The sequence below is a fragment of the Eptatretus burgeri genome, chromosome 5 (assembly GCF_056783735.1).
Source record: "Eptatretus burgeri isolate ZD-2024b chromosome 5, Ebu_testis_v1, whole genome shotgun sequence".
Lineage (NCBI taxonomy): Eukaryota > Metazoa > Chordata > Myxini > Myxiniformes > Myxinidae > Eptatretus > Eptatretus burgeri.
This window is the reverse complement of record NC_140965.1, coordinates 57,662,576-57,684,661: the sequence shown is the minus strand read 5'-3', so window position 1 is coordinate 57,684,661 and position 22,086 is coordinate 57,662,576. Positions and strand designations below refer to the sequence as shown.

Genomic DNA, 22,086 nt, shown 5'->3' with positions numbered 1-22,086 from the left:
AACGCCAAGACACATCACCAATGAATCACTGTTACTCATTGGGGAATTTCCACTCACAAGGTGTAAACTCCAACAAGAAATGTACCTCATTACCAAAGTGAGAAAAATAGATGATACAATGAAGAAACTGAAATTGCTTACACTCAAAAGTAAGAGTACATCTAATGATAAGAAAATATGTCCAAGAGTTAATGAAAAGGGTGAAGGACAGGTTCAACAACCTGGACAAATTCAATGCTGTAATGGTTAGAGTGTCTGCTCTGAATTTGCAAGGTCAGTGGTTTTAACCCAAGCCACCATACCTAGGATTTTAAAATGGTACATGTAAATTCCTTGCTCGACGGTCAGCTTTTAAAAGGATCCATCATGGGCAACCAGCCATAGGTTTGCAATACCAGCACAGGTTTTGATGGGCCTAATGGCCTCTACCTGTGTCGAGGTTATTTGTTAGGGAACTCATTATTACCTGTGATGTATCACAGGTCTACAAGAGCTCCAAAAGGTGGTTGTTGCTGTTGTGGTTCTTGTTGGGGGTCGATTTTTGAAATGAGCACCCAGTGGTCGGACAGCTGCCGGACCACACCCACATTTGTCACTTGACTCCACCCACCAAGGCACCCAGACAAAATAATATGGCTGCCATATTGCTTTTCTGGTGGGCTGAAGACATCAGGCCTGAAGCCTCTGATGATGATACACTGCCAGAGTTTGTTGCGTCAGATTTTCATTTGCTTTGCTTGGGTCGAGTATTACTCACGATGAGGGACCCCAAAAAAATATGATATGTCGAATAAAAATTATTAGTAAGGTTTAATCAAGCCTGTCAGCACCAAAGATCGCAAAGCAGAGCAAGACAGCCCACTCGTGCGAAACAGTGAAGTATCCAATGGACGCCCTCGGTGGCCATTTTAGCAGGCAGGCAGAGCAAGCTTGCACTAGCCAACAACCCGGAAGCTGTTCACAACACATATGTTCCAGAAGGTAACAAAGCGATGACGTCTCGTTCCTCATCTCAGAATCACTGCTCAGCAATAAACTGCTCAAACCGTCAATCCAAACGACCTGATTTGTCTTTCTTCAGATTCCCTAAGAACAGGGAAAGGTATATGAACACTGTAATGTTCAAATACATGGACAACTCTGTATCTAATATTTTGATCTAATACTGACTTAATGTAGTGAAAATAATTTATCTTTTCATTAATTGTCAGGAGATGATGCAATGTTCAGCATGGGTACTCTAAGTTTCATTTCCACCTGTAAAATGTGTGAAAAATCATTGCAGGCAAGCGTTTAAAAGTACATTTGCCAATGACACATAACTTTTCTTTTTTTTTCTCGTGAAGTAAATCCATATGCATGAATGAAGACACTGGAAAATGCAGACTTGGAAAGGAAAAGAAAGAAATACTGTACTTGGAATACAAAGGCATTTGTATATATATTGAAAAGTTATGAAGTTTCAATAGAAATTCTTCCATACTGATGTGAACAGCAATCATTTTGATATTGTAACAGGTTATTTCATATTCAATGTTTCCTGTTTGCAGTGTGTGTGTGTGTGTGTGTGTGTGTGTGTGTGTGTGTGTGTGTGTGTGTGTGTGTGTGTGTGTGTGTGTGTGTGTGTGTGTGTGTGTGTGTGTGTGATGGTGCATGGTGTAAGGCACTGGGTCTGCTGAAAAGAAGGTCATACTTTGAAAGCAAAGTAGAACAAAACTATTGTTCAATTTGCTAGTCAATGGCAGAAAGCTATTACCCAGTTTCCACCTCAGTTGACTGCCAGGTGCAAAACTCTTACACCATTATATTTATGTTCATAAATTTGACATACCGTACATGTAAATGTACCATTTAAAACTACAAATAACACTTAAATTACATCTGAATAGCACTTAGAATCAGGCACTTTACAATAAATAACATATACATTTAACCATTTTTGCCATGGCTGAATGCATTGGTGTAAATCGCATAAATAGGAGGCATAAAGATGTGTAAGCAAAAATAAAAATAGATGGGGGGGGGGACACTCGAAGGTGAGAAGCAAAAAAAAGTCTTCACCAACCATTGATGGGGCATTTTGGAGAACATTCAATACCCATTAAAATGTGTGTGTGTGTGTGTGTGTGTGTGTGTGTGTGTGTGTGTGTGTGTGTGTGTGTGTGTGTGTGTGTGTGTGTGTGTGTGTGTGTGTGTGTGTGTGTGTGTGTGTGTGTGTGTGTGTGTGTGTGTGTGTGTGTGTGGTTGGTTTGACCCTTGCCTCCCCTCCCCGGATTTCTCCCCATGCCTAAATAGTTACTTCAAAGGATACTTTCTTGGAAGGTGATATTTATCATACAGATTATGTTGCATGACTTCTTTTGTTGATGATTATATATATATAAATATATATATATATATATATATATATATATATATATATATATATATATATATATATATGATCCCTGTGTCGCAAGAGGTGACCAGGGTTACGTCAGGAAGGGCATCCGGTGTAAAACATGTGCCAAATCACGATGCGGATCATATGGATGATCCGCTGTGGCGACCCCTTCCGGGAGCAGCCAAAAGAAGAAGAAGAAGATGTATATATATATATATATATATATATATATATATATATATATATATATATATATATATATATATATATATATATATATATATATATATATATATATATATATATACACACACACACACACACACACACACACACACACACACACACACACACACACACACACACACACACACACACACACACACACACACACACACACACACACACACACACACACACACACACACACACACACACACACACCTGGTGTTGGTGCAGTGGTTAGGGCAGCGGCTTGGGATCCAAAAGGTCCTGAGTTCAAGCCCCGTTGGGCCACTGAATTAATACACCAGGGGGTGGACTCAGCCTGTCATCCTTCCGAGGTCGGCGAAATGGGTACCAGTATACTGGGCCAGTGTATACCCCGGTTAAAATAGGTGTACCATATCCCTGTGTCGTAAGAGGCGACCAGGGTTGCGTCAGGAAGGGCATCTGGCGTAAAACATGTGCCAAATCACTATGCGGATCATAAGGATGATCCGCTGTGGCAACCCCTATCGGGAGCAGCCGAAAGAAGATATATTATATATATATATATATATATATATATATATATATATATATATATATATATATATGTCTCCAGGTAAGAATAATATACTTTCTGCGTGTGTCTGGCCTTTGATTTTTATCCTTTCCTCTCTCAATTTGCCTTTTCTTTTTTTTATCTGTTAGCTTCTCTTCTTTATTTCTCTGTCCTAATTTCTTTCTTTCTCTCCCATTCTTCTATCTCATCTCTTCTTATTTTGTGTATAGTAATTTCGCTTGTGATAAAAAGAAACTGTTTTGTACATGGCTGATGTATCATCGCCTTACTCTCTTTCCCGCCCCTCTCCTGCCTCCTATTCCGCGATCGATACAGCGGTCGAACGACAACAAAGAAAGCAGCTTGCTTGCTTGCTAAAATGGCCGCCGTTCTGCTCCGTTGCGTACTTCACCGAATTGAACGCGGTTTCGCACGAGTGGGCTATCTTGCTCTGCTTTACGATCTTTGGTCAGCACACACCAAACGTGCCTCTCTAAAGCCATTCCTGTGGTTATTTTGTTCAACACCATCCGATTTCTATCGGCTTTGTTACTCATGATGTGGTCCACATCTTTTGTTACCTCTTCCACAACCCAGTAAAATGTGCTTCACTCATGATTAAAACCTTACCACCACTTGGCGAAGGTCGTCTGCTCAATTTACGTGTTCTTTTTGAAAGTTTTACCCATCAACTGGTGTACAACTTATTTGTTCTCCGTAAAATAAATGTACAGTAAACCAAGAGCGTGAACGATGAGGGGTCACCACGTCCGTCTGTAATTTGCATACACATAGAGGCCGTTCAGTAATGATGGCACGCTCGAGAGGGGGGATGTCCAAACATTATGGAACATTACAGGGGGCATCTCCAGTAGCGTTACATAATGATATGAAGCAATGACTATTTTGTTTACTTTTACAAGTCAGTTTTTGCATCCACATCTTACATAATAACTAGAATGGCACTCTTAAACGACGACAGATATACAAACACCCACACCATTACACATACTTGTTAAAATAAATAAATAAATAAATAAATGATAATACATTTTAAACACTTGTTTAAATACATGGTTAACAACACTTATTCCCCATAGGGAGTACTTGCCATGTGCTAAGTGTCATTTTTTTCCATGGAGCAATTTCAGAAATTCAGAGGTCCAAAATTTTTATTCCCCCCCCCCCCAACATGGCTGCCACACCACATGACCTATAGCATCATAATCATCATTTAAACATTGTACATAAGTAGTCACACCTATGGTGGAAATTGCATGTCACTCAGATAAGTGGATGCAGAGAAAATGAATTTCAAAGGGAATCACGGACGGACGGACAACCTGAAAACATAACGCCTCCGGCGACTTCATTAATGAGGCATAAAAACGACACAAAATAAATTGGGGAAAATTATACTGTGTGGTACTGTATTGCATTTATGTCACAAGTTGTGACCACATTGCAGTCATTCTTGTTATTATTAAAAGTAGCCAAGTTAGTGCTGACACAGTCATGCCTAATAATTAGAAGATCCAAAAATGGCTGCAGTATCTGATGAACCTATTTCACAGAAAGGGCAGCAAAACAATCGGTTGAAGAGAAAGGAATTTATTCAGGCTCAGATTCCAAAGCAGGCAAACACCAAACAACAGAAAGTCAAGTTGGTGAAGCATTGGAGGTAGGCAAGGAGATTGGCTCCATACAATATGGGCAAAATAAAAAGGAATTTCCATTGGTCGAGATGACAAGAAGTAGCACAAGCAAAGACATCACGTTCTTTGCAACTTGACCGAAGCATTCTACCTTGAGAGAAAACATCCAAAATTCAAAAGATAAGATTTAGTAAGTTTACTGAACTACATCAAAAGGAATGTGTCCTTGCGGGATCTTCAATAACTAACTAACCCAGTGTGTGTTCATACCATTCAGCAAAACACCAAATTAATAATTGGTGCAAAGAAAGAGGCGCTTGCCAAAGGATAGAACAACCCTTCACTACTACTGCCAATGGCATGGCCATCTTCAATGTAATCCTCCCTGGCAAGAATGATCATTACTCCAATGTGAGGAATATGGGGATTCAATGAAGTTAGAAGCAAGGCTTCAAAAAAAATAATAATAATAATAATTGGTGAACACACGATTAACACGGCCAGTTTCAACAAATGGATACATCAATAGCTGGAAACAATGAATCTAAGTTCTGATAATTTAATTGATGAATTCCAGTGCCATTTTGAATTTCTCCATTTTATCAGCAGGCCAATGGTCTGCATATTTCGGAGACACTCAGGAGTTGGAGCATGGACGGTTTCTGGTTGTTTAGGTCATCACAGAGATTTGTTTGTGTTCTGCAGGATGAAGTGCAATCCTTTTATTAGAACAACTTCACCCTGGATCGATTTGTGTGCTACCATTGTGAAGGAGGAAAGACATCGCATGTGAGCTACGTTATAATTTATGAATGTATCATCCACACCACACCAATTCCACAACAGCCTTGTTCAATACGGAGTATGGGTCTTTCAAAATGACGAATACTAAACGAGGCGTTTTGTACATGTGCTGTGTGTGTTGACACCGAATCGATTTGGCTCGCTGGGGACTTTTAACTTGTCATTGCGAGCACAAAATCTGAGATTCAAATAGTCTTTAAAACAATTTCCAGCATTTCGATGAAAGATTGGCAATTTCAAAATGATTAACCATAATCGTTCTGTTCCTGAATGAAAATCAGACTGATGGAAATCGAGGAAATATCAATGCACGAGACCGAGGTGTTGATTCCCTATAATGTGCTGTTAATACAATTAGTGGTTATAATTTCCTGTTATACAGTTGGTATGCAGTACGGGCAGCTTCCCATTCGGCAAACTGAGAAGGTTCTCCAAGTCTTTCATTGTGCAGAGGCACAGACCTTTCTCTCAGGTGAAAGTATTTTCTTAGCTTATCTTTAGAAGCTTTGTGAGCCATTTTCAGTAACAATACTCATCGCCAACACAGTGTACTTAATGATGCCCTGAACGCCGTTTCTTGGGAGTGCATCGAACATTCTGAAAGTGCCGTATTTCTTTGTGAAAAGTCTATATATACTTTTCCCATAGCTGTGCAAGCCAGTTTATATAATGATAATAATAATAGCAATAATAATAATAATGCTGAAGATACAAAGATCCACCTGTGCATGATGTTATGTTCTGCAATGCTCAATTTATCTCTTTGCAAGTGAGGCTTAGATGGCCAATAATAACATTATCATCGTCAACGCTGAACTGACGAGCTGACACTTTGCTCTCCATCGGTTATTAAAAAAATACCGAACCCCAGATAGGGATCGATCAAACATCTGAAGCTCAGAGGGAAGATATTATTGTGGCAAATTACATGATCTCCTTTGCCAGCACTTAAAAGAAACCATTTTCAGAATTGCAATTGAGTGGGAAAAAGTTATAGGAATGCAATTTAAAGGTCTTCGGGGGTTCAAAGCACATTTTTGCTAATCCTCCACGTTTCTACTCCCGATAACAGTGGGAATAGAGGGTCTGCACAAATGGTGAAGCTTTTAAAAGGTCTGTATGCCGACTGACTTTATAAGCTGCAAAGAAAGATAACGGGTCATGCAGGTTGTGTACTGATATCGGTTTGATCAGTGCAATGTTAAACGACGTCGATTTATGCAGGGTTACGAATGAGAAAGTTGAACAAATGTATCACACGAGTACAAAGGAAAAAGACTGTGATGCAAAGCGGCTTTCCAAGAGATAACACTATCATCACAACGACATTCATTGAATAGTTAAGATATTGAAAAGGCTCATCGCAGAATGGCTGTTAATATACAACATTTGATCTTTCACTCTATTTACAATGGAAAAAGCCATGTGCAGCATTTACATCAGGTTGCTGTGGAAATTTCTCGTTACCCTGCTACATGGTAGGCCACATCACCATGTTACACACGACATCAGCAGAGGCACAAACCAATACAGGGAATACTCAAGTTGGGTCATTCCATGTCAAATCATCAAAGAATCTGCCGTCATCTCTCAGATTTTTGTAAAACTTTGGGAACCAATTGGGACCCATGGAAAACGGCAAGAACTCAAATATTTTTACTAAGAGCCTCTTAATTAGTGAGATACAGACTAACGAACTTTGGACTAATTAGCACGACGTCTCGAATTCAAATGGCCATATCTCTAAAAGTATAACACCGAGAGAGCTGGTTTTGGTGTAATTTTAAAGGTATTTTCATGCCCTATGAATTTGTCTGGGCAACATTTTTCTACCTCCAACCACAAAAAAGTTATCACAAAATATAAACTTCAATCGTGAATCCCCAAAAAATGTATCCTTCAAATTTCCTCAAATTCATCCCAGAGGTACCTTATGATGTCAAGAAGCTTCCACATAAGTTTTGTGATGGGCACTCCAATAGTTTCTGAGATATGATCAATAAGGTACATGTACGTATGGCATATAGGTTCGAAAATCAGCATTTGTAATGTATTATACAATCATTCTAACCTAGCCATGACAGGGAACACAGGGAACGACCATCAATTGCTTTGAAGTATCATATACTTTCATTTTCAACTGGGCCTGAGGGGAAGAAACAAGTGCTGCTGTTGCTGCATTGAAGAGGAAATTGAAAGCCTAAGTCAGGTTCGTGAACACTGTGTACTTGAACTCACTTATTGATTGTATAATACATTACAAATGCTGATTTTCGAACCTATATGCCATACCGATTGAAGTTTATATTTTGTGATAACTTTTTTTGTGGTTGGAGGTAGGAAAATGTTGCTCAGACAAATTCATAGGGCATGAAAATACCTTTAAAATGACACCAAAACCAGCTCTCTCGGTGTTATACTTTTAGAGATATGGCCATTTGAATTCACGACGTCGTGCTAATTAGTCCAAAGTTCATTAGTCTGTATCTCACTAATTAAGAGGATGTTAGCAAAAATATTTGAGTTCTTGCCGTTTTCCATGGGTCCCAATTGGTTCCCAAAGTTTTACAAAAATCTGAGAGATGACGGCAGATTCTTTGATGATTTGACATGGAATGACCCAGTTACGAACGGGTTGCATTCTGAACAATCGTCCGGTCGGAGTTAATCGTTCTCAAATCTGAGTTTGTAGGTCGGACTCAATTTCCCATAGACTCTGTTTTATAAATGGTGGTTCGGTTCTACAATCAAGCCAAGAAAGTCTATTTAACACATGAACTGAAATATTGTACATTTCATTAAACTCGTGCATGCCCGTAGATGCATGGCCGTACGTGCAAACCCTCCCCTCCCCCCCCCCGCAAAAAAAAACTCAAACCGAGTGCCAGAAACAACAACCACACAAGCCGTTCCTTCACTTTCACGTGCCCGTATGTGCAAAAATATAAATATATACTTTAAAACCGCTTGCCAGAAACAACTACACAGGCCGTTCCTTCGCTCTCGCGTGGCCGTACGTGCGTGTCCGTACGTGCGTGGCCGTACATACAAAAAAAATTAAAAAAAAACTTTCAAACCGCGTGCCAGAAACAACAACCACAGGCCGTTCCATCACTCTCGCGTGCCCATATGTGCGTGGCCGTACATGCAAAAAAACAACTTTCAAACAACTACACAGGCCATTGCTTCGCTCTCATAAACGACGACTGGATTGGGGCATTGTGTTTATCTATAAATGCGGATAAGAAATCGAGAAATTATTAGAATACAGTAAGTCGTCACTATCCAAAAGTAGTGCGTGCCCGTACGGAATGTTCACATCATCCCACGAATTATCGCTTGCATTGAAGTAACAACTGCTGTGATACTTACACACAGAGTTAATTAAAATCAAGTTTACCTCCCTGTCTTTGCTTGCCATGACATTCGCTGCCATTTACCATTGGCACTCCTACCCCACGGTAACTAAGGCATCGATCGATCCCCATCGTCACCAGCACGGCACGTGACGTCATCGTCGGCCGGCCGTGCACCGGCCTCCGCAGCCATGCCTACGCAGCACGTGTCCTGTCATTGGTTGATAAATAAATGGCCATAACTTGGGAATCACTTGTCCGATTAATATCAAATCTTGAAAAGGCACATACTCAGGTCTCCAGCAATATATCTGGCAAGTTTCAATTAGATCGGAGCAGTGGTTGTCAGGAAACAGCGGTCACAGACACACAGACACACAGACACACAGACACACAGACACACAGACACACAGACACACAGACACACAGACACACAGACACACAGACACACAGACACACAGACACACAGACACACAGACACACAGACACACAGACTGCTGGAATTATAGATAGATGAAATGAGGACAATGAGATGACAAATGAAGGGGTTGAATGCAGACTGCAGAGCAATGAGTAAGGAAACCCGTCGTTGTGAATCGTTTTTACCACCAAATTGAGATGTATTTCGTTGGCAAGCATGTTGAGTAGAGCTGAATTCCTTAACACTTCCAAAGGCCACAGCGTTTTGATAATTGGAAACAAAAAAAAAGTTGTGCACTTTTTTTGATAAATTTATTTTTGGAACAATTTTTCTTCAATAAATAAATAATAATAAAAATCGTCTCCATGTACATTTTACACACCTTTATCTCGTTAGCACCTCTTCATAAGCAACATCGCTGAGGAAACGGCGCCTCTTCTTTGTTTCCTCGTCCAGGGCGAGAATACGGAGGCTATTTGGCCAATTATATTGGCCAAGAATAAAATGGCCAATTATTCAATTCGCGCCAACGTATTTTGCCTATTCGCAAGGAAAAACACGAAGAGAAGAGAAGAGAAAAAACCCGTAATGGCAAACGCGGCTGAGTTTCTCTTCCCCATCGACCACGGCTACGCAGCAACGTTTCCTGTCATTGGTTGATAAAAAATGGCCACAGCAACGGTTCCTGTCATTGGTTGGTAAATAAATGGCCATAACTTGGGAAGCACTTGTCCGATTAATATCAAACCTTGAAAAGGCACATCCTCAGGTCGATCGGACCAGCGGTTGTCAAGAAACAGCGGTCACAGACACACACACACACACAAACACACAGACACACACACACTGCTGGAATTATAGATAGATGAGAGTAAATAATACCCCTTCAATGAAACTTGATAACGATGAAACATTTCCCCCAGATTCAGATGAAACTTGGTGGTCACGTTGAGTATGTGACAAGAAAGAATCGATTCAACTTTGGTGAAGATCCGGATCCGGATCTGATAATTACTTAAGTGATTCTTCACCATTGAGAGATAGGGCGAAAAACGATACAGAGCATGACATTTCAAAAATGTATTGGGCCAGATATATTCTTGGGATCAGGCAATGCGTGGCAAAGGGTATGCGCTCTACCGAGTGCTCTTCCAGTTATTTATGGTAATGAACATGTTGTTGTTCATCTTTCGGCTGCTCCCGTTAGGGGTCGCCACAGCGGATCATCCGTTATGATCCGCATACTGATTTGGCACAGGTTTTACGCCGGATGCCCTTCCTGACGCAACCCTGGTCGCCTCTTACGACACAGGGATCAGGATTTGGGTTTCGCCATGATTCCAGGCTGCTCTCCACCCTGCCCAGTGCAGAGATCCCGTCCTCAAGCGATCCTCCAACCCAAGCCTCCGAGTAGCCGGATTACAGGCGCACGCCACTACGCCCGGCATTTATGGTAATGAACATGTGGTTGCTAAACAAGCTTTTCCCAAAAGCTGAAAGAGATTTGCACAAACAAGGGCCAGCAGAACAAATTTTGCCACTTCCTCAACGCATGCTGTTGTTTGCAATGTATTCTGAAGCATTAAGAACACATTGGTCATATCACGAGTTCTGCTAACAAACTGTTGATTCCCCAAACCAATGATCAGACCAATGACCACCATTTTAAATGGCAAGTTATCCCCAATAGTTCATCGAAATGCAACAGCAATTCGATTGTTGGCAATATGGATTCAATGGCAGTGGCAAAGTGTAGCATTTTACCTTTTCAGCCCATGCCCAGAGTCCAATCGCCAGGAAAGTAGCACCAACCAACTGGAAAAAAAAGGATGAGAACACATCAAAACAATATATATATATATATATATATATATATATATATATATATATATATATATATATATATATATATAAATATATAAATATATAATCAATGGACAGAGAAGACTAGTAAGTCGACACAAGTAATAATTGATACATTTTAAAAGATGAAAATGAAATACAGTACTGAAAAATAAATCGGATTTTAAAAAAAAAAAATCGGATTGACACGCACGTCCCTCCACATCTTCAAGAGTAGTAAAACTTCACAACCAAAATGTATTTTGAACAGAAGGACGAAAACAAGAATTGTGCTTCTTCACACAAGTTAGGAACTGATTGTAAGTGCGTGTGTGTGCATCCACCTTTGCAAGAGAAAAATTCCATCCAAAGTTGTTCTTCACAACAATTATAATCATTTGATGAGTCATGGCTCTTTCAAAAACTTTACATTAACAAGCTTTTAAGGATGTGATAATTCTACAACACACTATACTCAACTTTACATGTACGTACATAAATAAAGAAGCCGGTAGGCGACATGGGTGGTCGCTACATAATTGCATACTAGTCATACAGTTTTTGATGGATCGGGATGAATTTTTTTGACAAAGAGCTTGAGTATAGTTCGCATAAAAGCCTGGAAGCCAATTTTTGATTTTCGAAAAAATACCTTTTTTAGGATTTTTCAAAAATTTCAAAGTCCCGTTGCTAGGCAACAGTGGTGTCCATAGCAACGGTGCTCAAAAGCACACAAATATATCCTGCTATGAACCTACCTGTCAAGTTTCATCAAAATCGGTTGACTCCTCTGGCCTCCAGAGCTGTCCATTACATACAAACAAACATACAAACATACAAACATACAGACAGATGGAAAAAGTGAAAATAAGGGTACTCTAGCGACCAACCAATAAATAAATAGCTCGCGAGCTCGCAAATTTTTTTTAAACCTTCATAACTTTTAAGCAATCGACAGATTTTTCCCACTGCCTGGGTAATCAGAGGTTTCAATCCTTTCAGCCAAGCCTGGTGTTGACTTAACAGTTAGGGTGGCAGGCTTAAGATATTAAGTTTGAGGCCATGTCTGCCTTTGAATTAACACCAGGTGGGGTTGACTCAGCCTGTCATCCTTCCAAGGTCAGTGAAATGAGTACCAGTTCATTGGAATAGGGGCACAGAATCAGCGGCACAGCCACGCCCACAGAAAATAATGCAACCAGCAGCCATAGGCTGCACAAGATAGTCAGCTACCCTTTCAAGTGAGAACCTCTTTAAAAGTGGCATCCACAAACTTGGTTATGGATCTACATCAATAGATCCACAACCTCAGTTGCAACCATAGGTTCAGTCAATGCAGCAATGCAACCTCTGCATTTAAACCTTCCACTTATAGCACACAAGTTCACCTGTAATTGATGATAACCTTCATTGCTAGAAAGTTTCATGGATTAAAATATATTCCCAGTCATCACACATTCCATTGTATAATTCATAGCACACATTACCTCCCGCTATCTTGAGAAACAAGGACATAATGGGGGTAGAGCGGCAAATTTGATTGGTCGAGATGATGTAAAATGCCGGAATATTTTGTCCAAGTACTGCTTACCGGAAGGGTTTTGGAAAAAGCCAAAAAGGCGATTTCTGTTCTGCAGTGCACAAGTACACAATTAAATGGAAATAAAAATTTTACTGGTTGTGGAAGAAAAATAAAAATCTGGAAGTTTACCGCCGTTGGGGCAGCATCATTCACACCACCTTATTCCTCATGCTTGTTGTATGTGTCCTTTATGACATCCTTAAAAAGAGTGAATTTCCTGTTTGGAATGATTTGCAATTTTGTTTGACCGTCAGGCAGACAGAGTGAAATATATTATCTCACTCCTCTTTGTGTACGCTGTGCGTGCTGTGCATGCATGGTCAGGACAAATTTGGAGCCAAAGTACGACTAACCTACAGGTTTGTTTTCTCATTCATGTTCAAAATATAACATTCCATCAAAATCAAGTTGTTCTTCGATCATAAACTTACGTGTTTGTGGATAGACGGACAGCCGTGAGCAAATTCTTTAACCCCGTTTTTTTCACTGTGCGTGCGCGGGGTAACAATACATACTGCTGGCATTTCACTGAAGATGAGCATGGTGTTGGCTTGGGATCCTAGGGTCCTGAGTTCAAGCCCCGTCAGCCACTGAATTAATACACCAGGGGGTTGACTCAGCCTGTCATCCTTCCGAAGTCGGCAAAATGAGTACCAGTTCCAGTGTGTGTACTGGTCGAGGGGTACTGCATCAGCCACACAGTCACGCTTCAAGAAATGATAGCTACCCCGGCAGCTAAGCTGCCATACGACCACCACTGAAGATGACTTGGGCAGAGATTCAGAACAGGGTCAGGGTCTGGCGATAACTCGCCCACTCTTTACAAAATACACCGTGGGATCTTTCAAACATCCAGCGACGACCAGCACTGGCTGACAGGACCGCCGGCTTTACATCCTTCAGACAGTACACCTTCACACATCGCCGCGCAGGTGAAACACCAGCGTGGCAGTTTAACCAAGTCGATATATTCAAACCCAGATTAGAAGGTGCAATGGGGAGTGTGCATTCCTCTGGAGCTATCCTGCAAGCCTACGGAGAACAATGACAATCGGACAAAATCAACTTCAGGTACAGTAGATTATTATAATCTCAACATAACAAGCGAAACACACACCTGCGCTCAGAACGAATAATCATGCACACATACATCATTACAACGGTTCAGATTTTTAACGGAGCAGGATCATAATATAATTATTATACTTCCGTACTTTGAAAGAACAAAATCCTAAAATGAATATATATATATATATATATATATATATATATATATATATATATATATATATATATATATATATATATATGTTGTTCTTCTTTCGGCTGCTCCCGTTAGGGGTCGCCACAGCGGATCATCCGTTATGATCCGCATACTGATTTGGCACAGGTTTTACGCCGGATGCCCTTCCTGACGCAATCCTGGTCGCCTCTTACGACACAGGGATAAGGATTGTGTTTCGCCATGATTCCGGGCTGCCCGACACCCTCTCATAATGCGGCCCAGCGCAGAGCTCCCATCCTCAAGCGATCCTCCAACCCAAAGCCTCCGAGTTGCCGGATTACATGCGCACGCCACTATGCCCGGTAAATAAATATATATATATATATATATATATATATATATATATATATATATATATATATATATATATATATACAGTAGACTAGGCGTAAGTCGGCAGCGTGTAACTCGTCACTTCGCCTAAGTCGGCAGCGTCAAAAAGTCCTGAATTTATCTCATGTTAAATCCCTTTGAATAAAGGGTCATCCCTCTGTAAGTCGTCATTTCTAAGTCGTCACTTCGTCTAAGTCGTCAGATGTCCGTTCCCGCGTAATGGAAACTCAAGTAAATTACAACTCCTAACTCGTTACACGGAACTGCTGCATCGTGAGAAGCCCGATTTCATGGAATCGTGATGCTCGCTCATTGGTTTACACGCCAGTGATAGGCTATTTATAACTGCGTACACACGTTGATCACACTGCAGGCAGGACAATGGCGACGAAGCGCAAGCTTACAACTAAAACCTACCAAGAAAAATACGACATTATCCAGTTTTGCGAGGCAAACCCACTGATGAAGAAAACAGCCATAGCTGAGAAGTTCGACATCAAACGGCAGACATTGAACGATATCTTGAAGAATAAGGGCAAGATATTTGGACAAGTGGAGAAAATCGCGAGGCGGGTCGTAAGTGTGAAACGCGTGAAATGTGTGTCCTTTGAAGATGTTGATGATGCGCTCATCATCTGGTTTCGGCAAATGTCGGCTCAGCCAAATATTCGGTTGGACGGTGAAATGTTGCTGCTGAAGGCACGTAAATTCGCTGCGGACCTCGGGCATAATGATGCCGAGACCTTGCCGATGCACTGAATAGACAGATTCAAAGTGAGGTGGGGAATCGGCAAGGTCAAGAAGTGCGGCGAATCAGGCAGCATGGATTCGGCAGTGGTGCACAACTGGAAGGATGGCAAATTGAAAGACATCTTGGAAAGGTATCAGCCTCAGGACGTGTAAAATGCCGACGAGACTGGGCTTTTCTAGCAGATGCTGCCAGAAAAGTCTCTGGGGTTCGTTGGTCAATCCCATCATGGTGATAAGCAGGCAAAGTTGTTTTCTTACAGTTGTTCATGATATTTACTTTTGATAAAGTGATTTATGAATTCCATCTTTGCTTGATCACTTTCCAACTCACCAATGAACCACCACCTATGCCCCGAGGATTGTGTTTTCCTTTTGGTACAATAGCCGGCTCTCACACGTACGTGTCCAGGCCACGCACGACTTCATCCTTCACCCCACAGTCATCATGAATGTTCGCATACGCGTAAGTCGTCACATTTTTTCGGTCCCGATGGTGATGACTTATGCCTAGTGTACTGTGTGTGTGTGTGTGTGTGTGTGTGTGTGTGTGTGTGTGTGTTATGTATGTATATGTATATATATATATATATATATATATATATATATATATATATATATATATATATATATATATATATATATATATATATATATATATATATATATATATATATATATATATATATATATATATATATATATATATATATATATATATATATATATATATATATATATATATATATATATATATATATGCATATTCAAGCCTGGTGTTGGCGCAGTGGTAAGGGCAGTGGCTTGGGACCCAAGAGGTCCTGAGTTCAAGCCCCGTTGGGACACTGAATTAATATATGTATGTATGTATGTATGTATGTATGTATGTATGTATGTATGTATGTATGTATATATATATATATATATATATATATATATATATATATATAAAAAACCAAGTCGAAAACACCAGGGGGTTGACTCAGCCTGCCATCCTTCCGAGGTCGGCGAAATGAGCACCAGTTGTACTGGGCCCGGTGTATGCCCCGGTTAGAATAGGTGTACCATATCCCTGTGTGTCGTAAGAGGCGACCAGGGTTGCGTCAGGAAGGACATCCGGCGTAAAAACCTATGCCAAATCATAATGCGGACAACAAAACGAATTTCCATATCGGATCGGTCGAGGCCCGGGTTACCAACGACCGCCACCGGTACCGGTGGTCAGCAGGGTACCAGTGGAAATTGTGCTACTGCTGGGCAAAGGAGGAGAAGGAGACGGGGAAGGCGAGTCCGGAGGCAGTGGGAGAGGGGGAAGGGTAGAAGTGTGGAGGTGAGAGTTGGAACTCTGAATGTTGGGACGATGACTGGCAAAGGGCGAGAGTTGGCTGATATGATGGAGAGAAGAAAGGTGGACATACTGTGTGTACAAGAGACCAAGTGGATGGGGAGTAAGGCGAGGAGCATTGGAGGTGGTTTCAAACTGTTCTACCATGGTGTGGATGGGAGGAGAAATGGTGTCGGGGTAATCCTGAAAGAAGATCATGTCAAGAGGGTATTGGAGGTGAGGAGAGTGTCTGACCGAGTGATGAGTGTGAAGTTGGAAATTGAAGGGGTGATGATGAATGTCATCAGTACATATGCCCCACATATGGGGTGTGAGATGGAGTATAAAGAAGATTTCTGGAGTGAGTTAGATGAAGTGGTGGAGAGTGTATCCAAGGATGAAAGAGTGGTGATTGGAGCAGATTTCAATGGACATGTTGGGGAAGGGAATAAAGAGGATGAGGAGGTGATGGGGAGGTACGGTCTCAACAAGAGAAATGTGGAAGGGCAAATGGTGGTAGAGTTTGCAAAAAGAATGGAAATGGCAGTGGTAAACACGTATTTCAAGAAGAAGGAGGAACACAGGGTGACATACAAGAGTGGAGGAAAGTGCACACAGGTGGATTACATCTTAAGTAGGAGATGCAACCTGAAAGAGATTAGTGACTGTAAGGTTGTGGCAGGGGAGAGTGTAGCTCGACAGCATCGATTGGTGGTCTGAAGGATGACTTTAGAGGTGAGGTTGAGGAAGAGAGTGAGGGCTGAACCAAGGACCAGATGGTGGAAGCTGAAGGAGGAAGACTGTTGCGTGAAATTTAGGGAGGAGGTGAGACAGGCGTTGGATGGTGGTAAAGATGGGTGGGATGATTGGGCAACGACAGCAGAAGTTGTGAGGGAGATAGCTAGGAAGGTACTTGGTGTGACATCTGGACAGAGGAAGGAAGATAAGGAGACTTGGTGGTGGAATGAGGAAGTACAGGAAAGTATAAGGAAGAAGGGGTTGGCGAAAAACAAGTGGGATAGTCAGAGAGATGAAGAAAGTCGGCAGGAGTACAAGGAGTGGCGTCGAAAAGCAAAAAGAGAGGTGGCAAAGGCCAAGGAAAAGGCATATGACGAGCTGTATGAGAAGTTGGATACAAAAGAAGGGGAAAAGGATTTATACCGATTGGCAAGGCAGAGGGACCGAGCTGGGAAGGATGTGCTGCAGGTTAGGGTGATAAAGGACGCAAATGGGAATGTGCTGACGAGCGAGGAGAGTGTGTTGAGAAGGTGGATGGAGTACTTTGAGGAGCTGATGAATGGAGAAAATGAGAGAGAAGGTTGGAAGAGGTGGAGATAGTGAATCTGGAAGTGGGGTGGATCAGTAAGGATGAAGTGAGGACTGCTATGAAGAAGATGAAAAGTGGAAAGGCGGTTGGCCCAGATGGTATACCAGTGGAGGCATGGAAGTGCTTAGGAGAGATGGCAGTGGGGTTGTTTACCAGATTGTTTAATAAAGTCTTGGAAAGTGAGAGGATGCCGGAGGAGTGGAGATTAAGTGTACTGGTTCCGATTTTCAAGAATAAGGGTGATGTGCAGAGCTGTGGAAATTACAGAGGGATAAAGTTGTTAAGCCACACCATGAAGTTGTGGGAAAGAGTAGTGGAAGCTCGGTTGAGAGGAGAGGTGACGATCTGTGAGCAGCAATATGGGTTTATGCCAGGAAAGAGCACTACTGATGCGATGTTTGCTTTGAGAATGTTGATGGAGACGTATAGGGAAGGCCAGAAAGAGTTACATTGTGTGTTTGTGGATTTAGAGAAAGCTTATGATAGGGTGCCAAGAGAGGAGTTGTGGCATTGTATGAGGAAGTCGGGAGTGGTGGAGAAGTATGTGAGGATCGTGCAGGATATGTATGAGGACAGTGTGACAGCGGTGAGGTGTGCGGTAGGAATGACGGACCGGTTTAAGGTTAAAGTGGGATTGCACCAAGGATCGACTCTGAGCCCTTTCCTGTTTGCAATGGTGATGGACAGGTTGACGGACGAGATCAGACTGGAGTCTCCATGGACCATGATGTTCGCGGATGACATCATGATCTGTAGGGAGAGTAGGGAGCAGGCTGAATCGAGCCTTGAGAGGTGGAGGTACGCACTGGAGAGAAGGGGAATGTTAGTCAGTAGGAGTAAGACGGAGTACATGTGCGTAAATGAGAGGGAGGGTGGTGGTATGGTGCAGTTGCAAGGAGTTGAGGTGGGGAAGGTGGATTGGTTTAAATACTTGGGATCAACTGTCCAAAGTAACGGAGAGTGTGGGAGAGAAGTGAAAAAGAGAGTGCAGGCAGGATGGAGTGGGTGGAAAAGAGTTGCAGGAGTGATTTGTGACAGAAGGGTAGCTGCAAGAGTGAAGGGGAAAGTATACAAGACGGTAGTGAGACCAGCTATGTTGTATGGTTTGGAGGCGGTGGCACTAACAAAAAGACAGGAAGCAGAGCTGGAGGTGGCAGAGTTAAAGATGCTGCGATTCTCGTTGGGAGTGACGAGGATGGATAGGATAAGAAATGAGTACATTAGAGGGACAGCGCAGGTAGGACGGTTTGGAATCAAAGTGAGAGAGGCGAGATTGAGATGGTTTGGACATGTGCACAGGAGGGAAACGGAGTATATCGGGAGAAGGATGTTGAAGATGGAGCTGCCAGGCAGGAGGAGAAGAGGAAGGCCAAAGAAGAGGTTCATGGATGCGGTGAGGGCGGACATGCGGGTGGTTGGAGTGTCAATGGAAGATGTGGAGGACAGAGCGAAATGGAGACGGTTGGTCCGCTGTGGCGACCCTTAACGGGAGCAAGCCGAAAGAGGAAGAATAAGAAGATATAATATATATATATATATATATATATATATATATATATATATATATATATATATATATATATATATATATATATATAGTGTTACGGCTGTGGAAATTCGGAGAACACCATAAAGGTTCCTTCGATCAGTTATCCCGGTAAGTGAGTGTTCAGATCGGTTTCCCAAACGTTGTTTGGATGAAATTCTTCGTGTTCATCGGGCTGTGACCCTTTGAGGTAGGTTTTTCTTTTTCTATTGTTATTTTGAACCGACAGATCACGCTACGACCCTTTTCGTCGCGTCGAAAAGGGGTCCGAGCACGTGGAGTGAAGAACAACAAGGAAACCTGCGCTAGTGCGCGGGGTTTCATGCCCTTTCTTCTCCGCGGCTGGCACGAGAAAGGGCGAGGCAGCTCGCTCCCAATTGGTGGATGCGCGGTGTGACGCGGTAGGAGTCGAGGAACGCCCCTTTGGGAGAAGCTACTGGAAGGAAGGTGGAGCCGAAAATGGGGTGGGGCGAAGGGCAGAGCCCCGTGCTATTTAAGGCGGACGGCACGCGAGGCTCGAGCGGTATCCCTGTGGTCCAGGCTCTCGCCGCTTTCTCTGCTCGTGGTTCACTCACCTCCCTGCTCTTTGTGGTTCATGACTCGCTTGTCTTTGGTGGTCCGGTGGAGCGACCTGTGCATCGGAGACGCGGACTGAAGGCGCAGCTCTGCCCGCTGTGTGGTGCGAACCTGCGCGTCCGGGCGAGGAGCGCCGGAGAGAGCTTGCCGGCCACGCGGGAGGACCGGAATCAGGCGCGGCCACGCTAACTGCAGCGGGGACGGGATGTCACAACTCGCGGACCACCGAGGGGGGGGGGGCAGGTAACCTGCATCGGTCTTGTGGGCCTATTCGGTCAGCCAAGGCCCACGGACATAAAGGTCCACGGACCCCATCTACCTCCTTGTCTATGAGGGTGTCTTTTCCTTTGTTTTTGAGTGCATGCTGTGGCGCCGTGTCTATTAAGTAGACCTGTCTCAGTAACTGTGCCTATACATTGATCCTTGCTCATATTCGGTTGTATTGCTTTCTATTTGCCTTGCTTGTACATACGTGCATGATTCCTTGCGTGTGTTGTGGGTAAATAATAAATGTACTTGCTTGTGAAATGTATCCCGTTCGTCGCGTCCTCCTTTCACCCCATTGAAATGCCATCTTGCATCGCGGAATAAATAGCTGGGTTTTAAACACCCGTTAAATAGAATCGGATCCGGCGAGGTCGGCGATAATACCCGCTCGGTTATCGCTGCAGAACGGAACGGACCGCTTAAGCGGTTTGTGTCCCAAGCCGACCTGTGTCGAGGTACGGTTGCCCGGTCTACTTCCCGCGCAGGTACTTTGGTATATCGAGTTCGGCGAGTGACCCTATCTTGCGCGGGTAGACAATTGGCACGGCCGTGGTGGGTTTGAAGACCCACCCGTGACAGGGTTCCGGCGTTAGCTCCGGAAAGTCACGACTGAATTGTCCGTCCGGTGGGCGGTGCGGTTGCTATTAGTGGAAAGCGGCCGATCGCACGCCGGCGGGCGCGAATTCGTAACAATATATATATATATATATATATATATATATATATATATATATATATATATATATATATATATATATATATATATATATATATATATATATATATATATATATATATATATATATATATATATATATATATCTTCTCTTCTTCTTTCGGCTGCTCCCTTTAGGGGTCGCCACAGCGAATCATCTGCATGATCCGCATCGTGATTTGGCACATGTTTTACGCCGGATGCCCTTCCTGACGCAACCCTGGTCGCCTCTTACGACACAGGGACATGGTACACCTATTTTAACCAGGGTATACACCAGCCCAGTACACTGGTACTCATTTCACTGACCTCGGAAGGATGACAGGCTGAGTCAACCCCCTGCTGTATTAATTCAGTGGCCCAACGGGGCTTGAACTCAGGACCTTTTGGATCCCAAGCCGCTGCCCTAACCACTGCGCCAACACCAGGATATATATATATATATATATATGTATATATATATATATATAATTAAATAAAGACAACAGGTATTTCATAAGAGGCAGGTACTCAAATCGACACAACATGAATTTGTGGAACAAATGAACGGTTTAAACGTTATCACTGAATGATCTTTTCTCAACAAACAGAAATATAACGGGATTGACACAATATTGTTACAAATCGATCCATAAGGAAAAGCCGCTGTCATTTGATTATTAATTTCATGATTTTTTATTTACAAAAGACTATTTCGCCAGAAAGTCACCGCAGAGGGAACCTCCGGTTCTATGAGTGCCACTTTGTCTGTTAATGGATCATTCTGTCGAGGTACCTCCTCGAATCGCTTTAAAATCAACGTCGCTTGAGCATCTTCATTTAAAAAATCATTAAAAAAATAATAATAATAATCATAATAATCACGGAAATAAATATAGTCCCAGGAAGCATTATTAATAAATAAATATGTCACCAGTTCGAAACACAAAACGTTGAAGGAACACAACAGCTATTGGGACGGGGAAAGGGGGGGGGGCACGTTGAGGAGGGTCAGTTAAACGAAAGGATGGAGTAACATTGTTACCCAGAAGATGATGTTGAAGCCGAAGAGACAGTACTTGGTGAGGCAGCTCACCTCGGGTCCCCGGTACGTGCGGTAATAATACTGCCTACCCTGGGTCTGCCGGCGAGGCATACTGTCTGTCCACCCGACTCTC

The 22,086-nt window shown here is 42.5% G+C and overlaps 1 protein-coding gene across 3 annotated transcripts in view; it reads right to left on the bottom strand.

Annotated features, from left to right (window-relative positions):
* Positions 1-22,086, bottom strand: part of LOC147026497 (tetraspanin-5-like) — a 49,883-nt gene that overhangs the window by 27,650 nt on the left and 147 nt on the right. For 2 of the 3 annotated variants that reach the window (XM_085881968.1, XM_085881966.1), the window contains exons 1-2: positions 21,954-22,086; positions 11,150-11,200 (exon numbers count right to left, since the gene is read on the bottom strand). The exon at positions 21,954-22,086 is cut by the window's right edge. In XM_085881968.1, coding sequence (XP_085738094.1) covers positions 11,150-11,200; positions 21,954-22,064 — 162 coding nt within the window. In that variant the 5' untranslated portion in view covers positions 22,065-22,086. The remainder of the gene's footprint in view (positions 1-11,149; positions 11,201-21,953) is intronic. The other variant, XM_085881967.1, reaches the window with a different exon arrangement.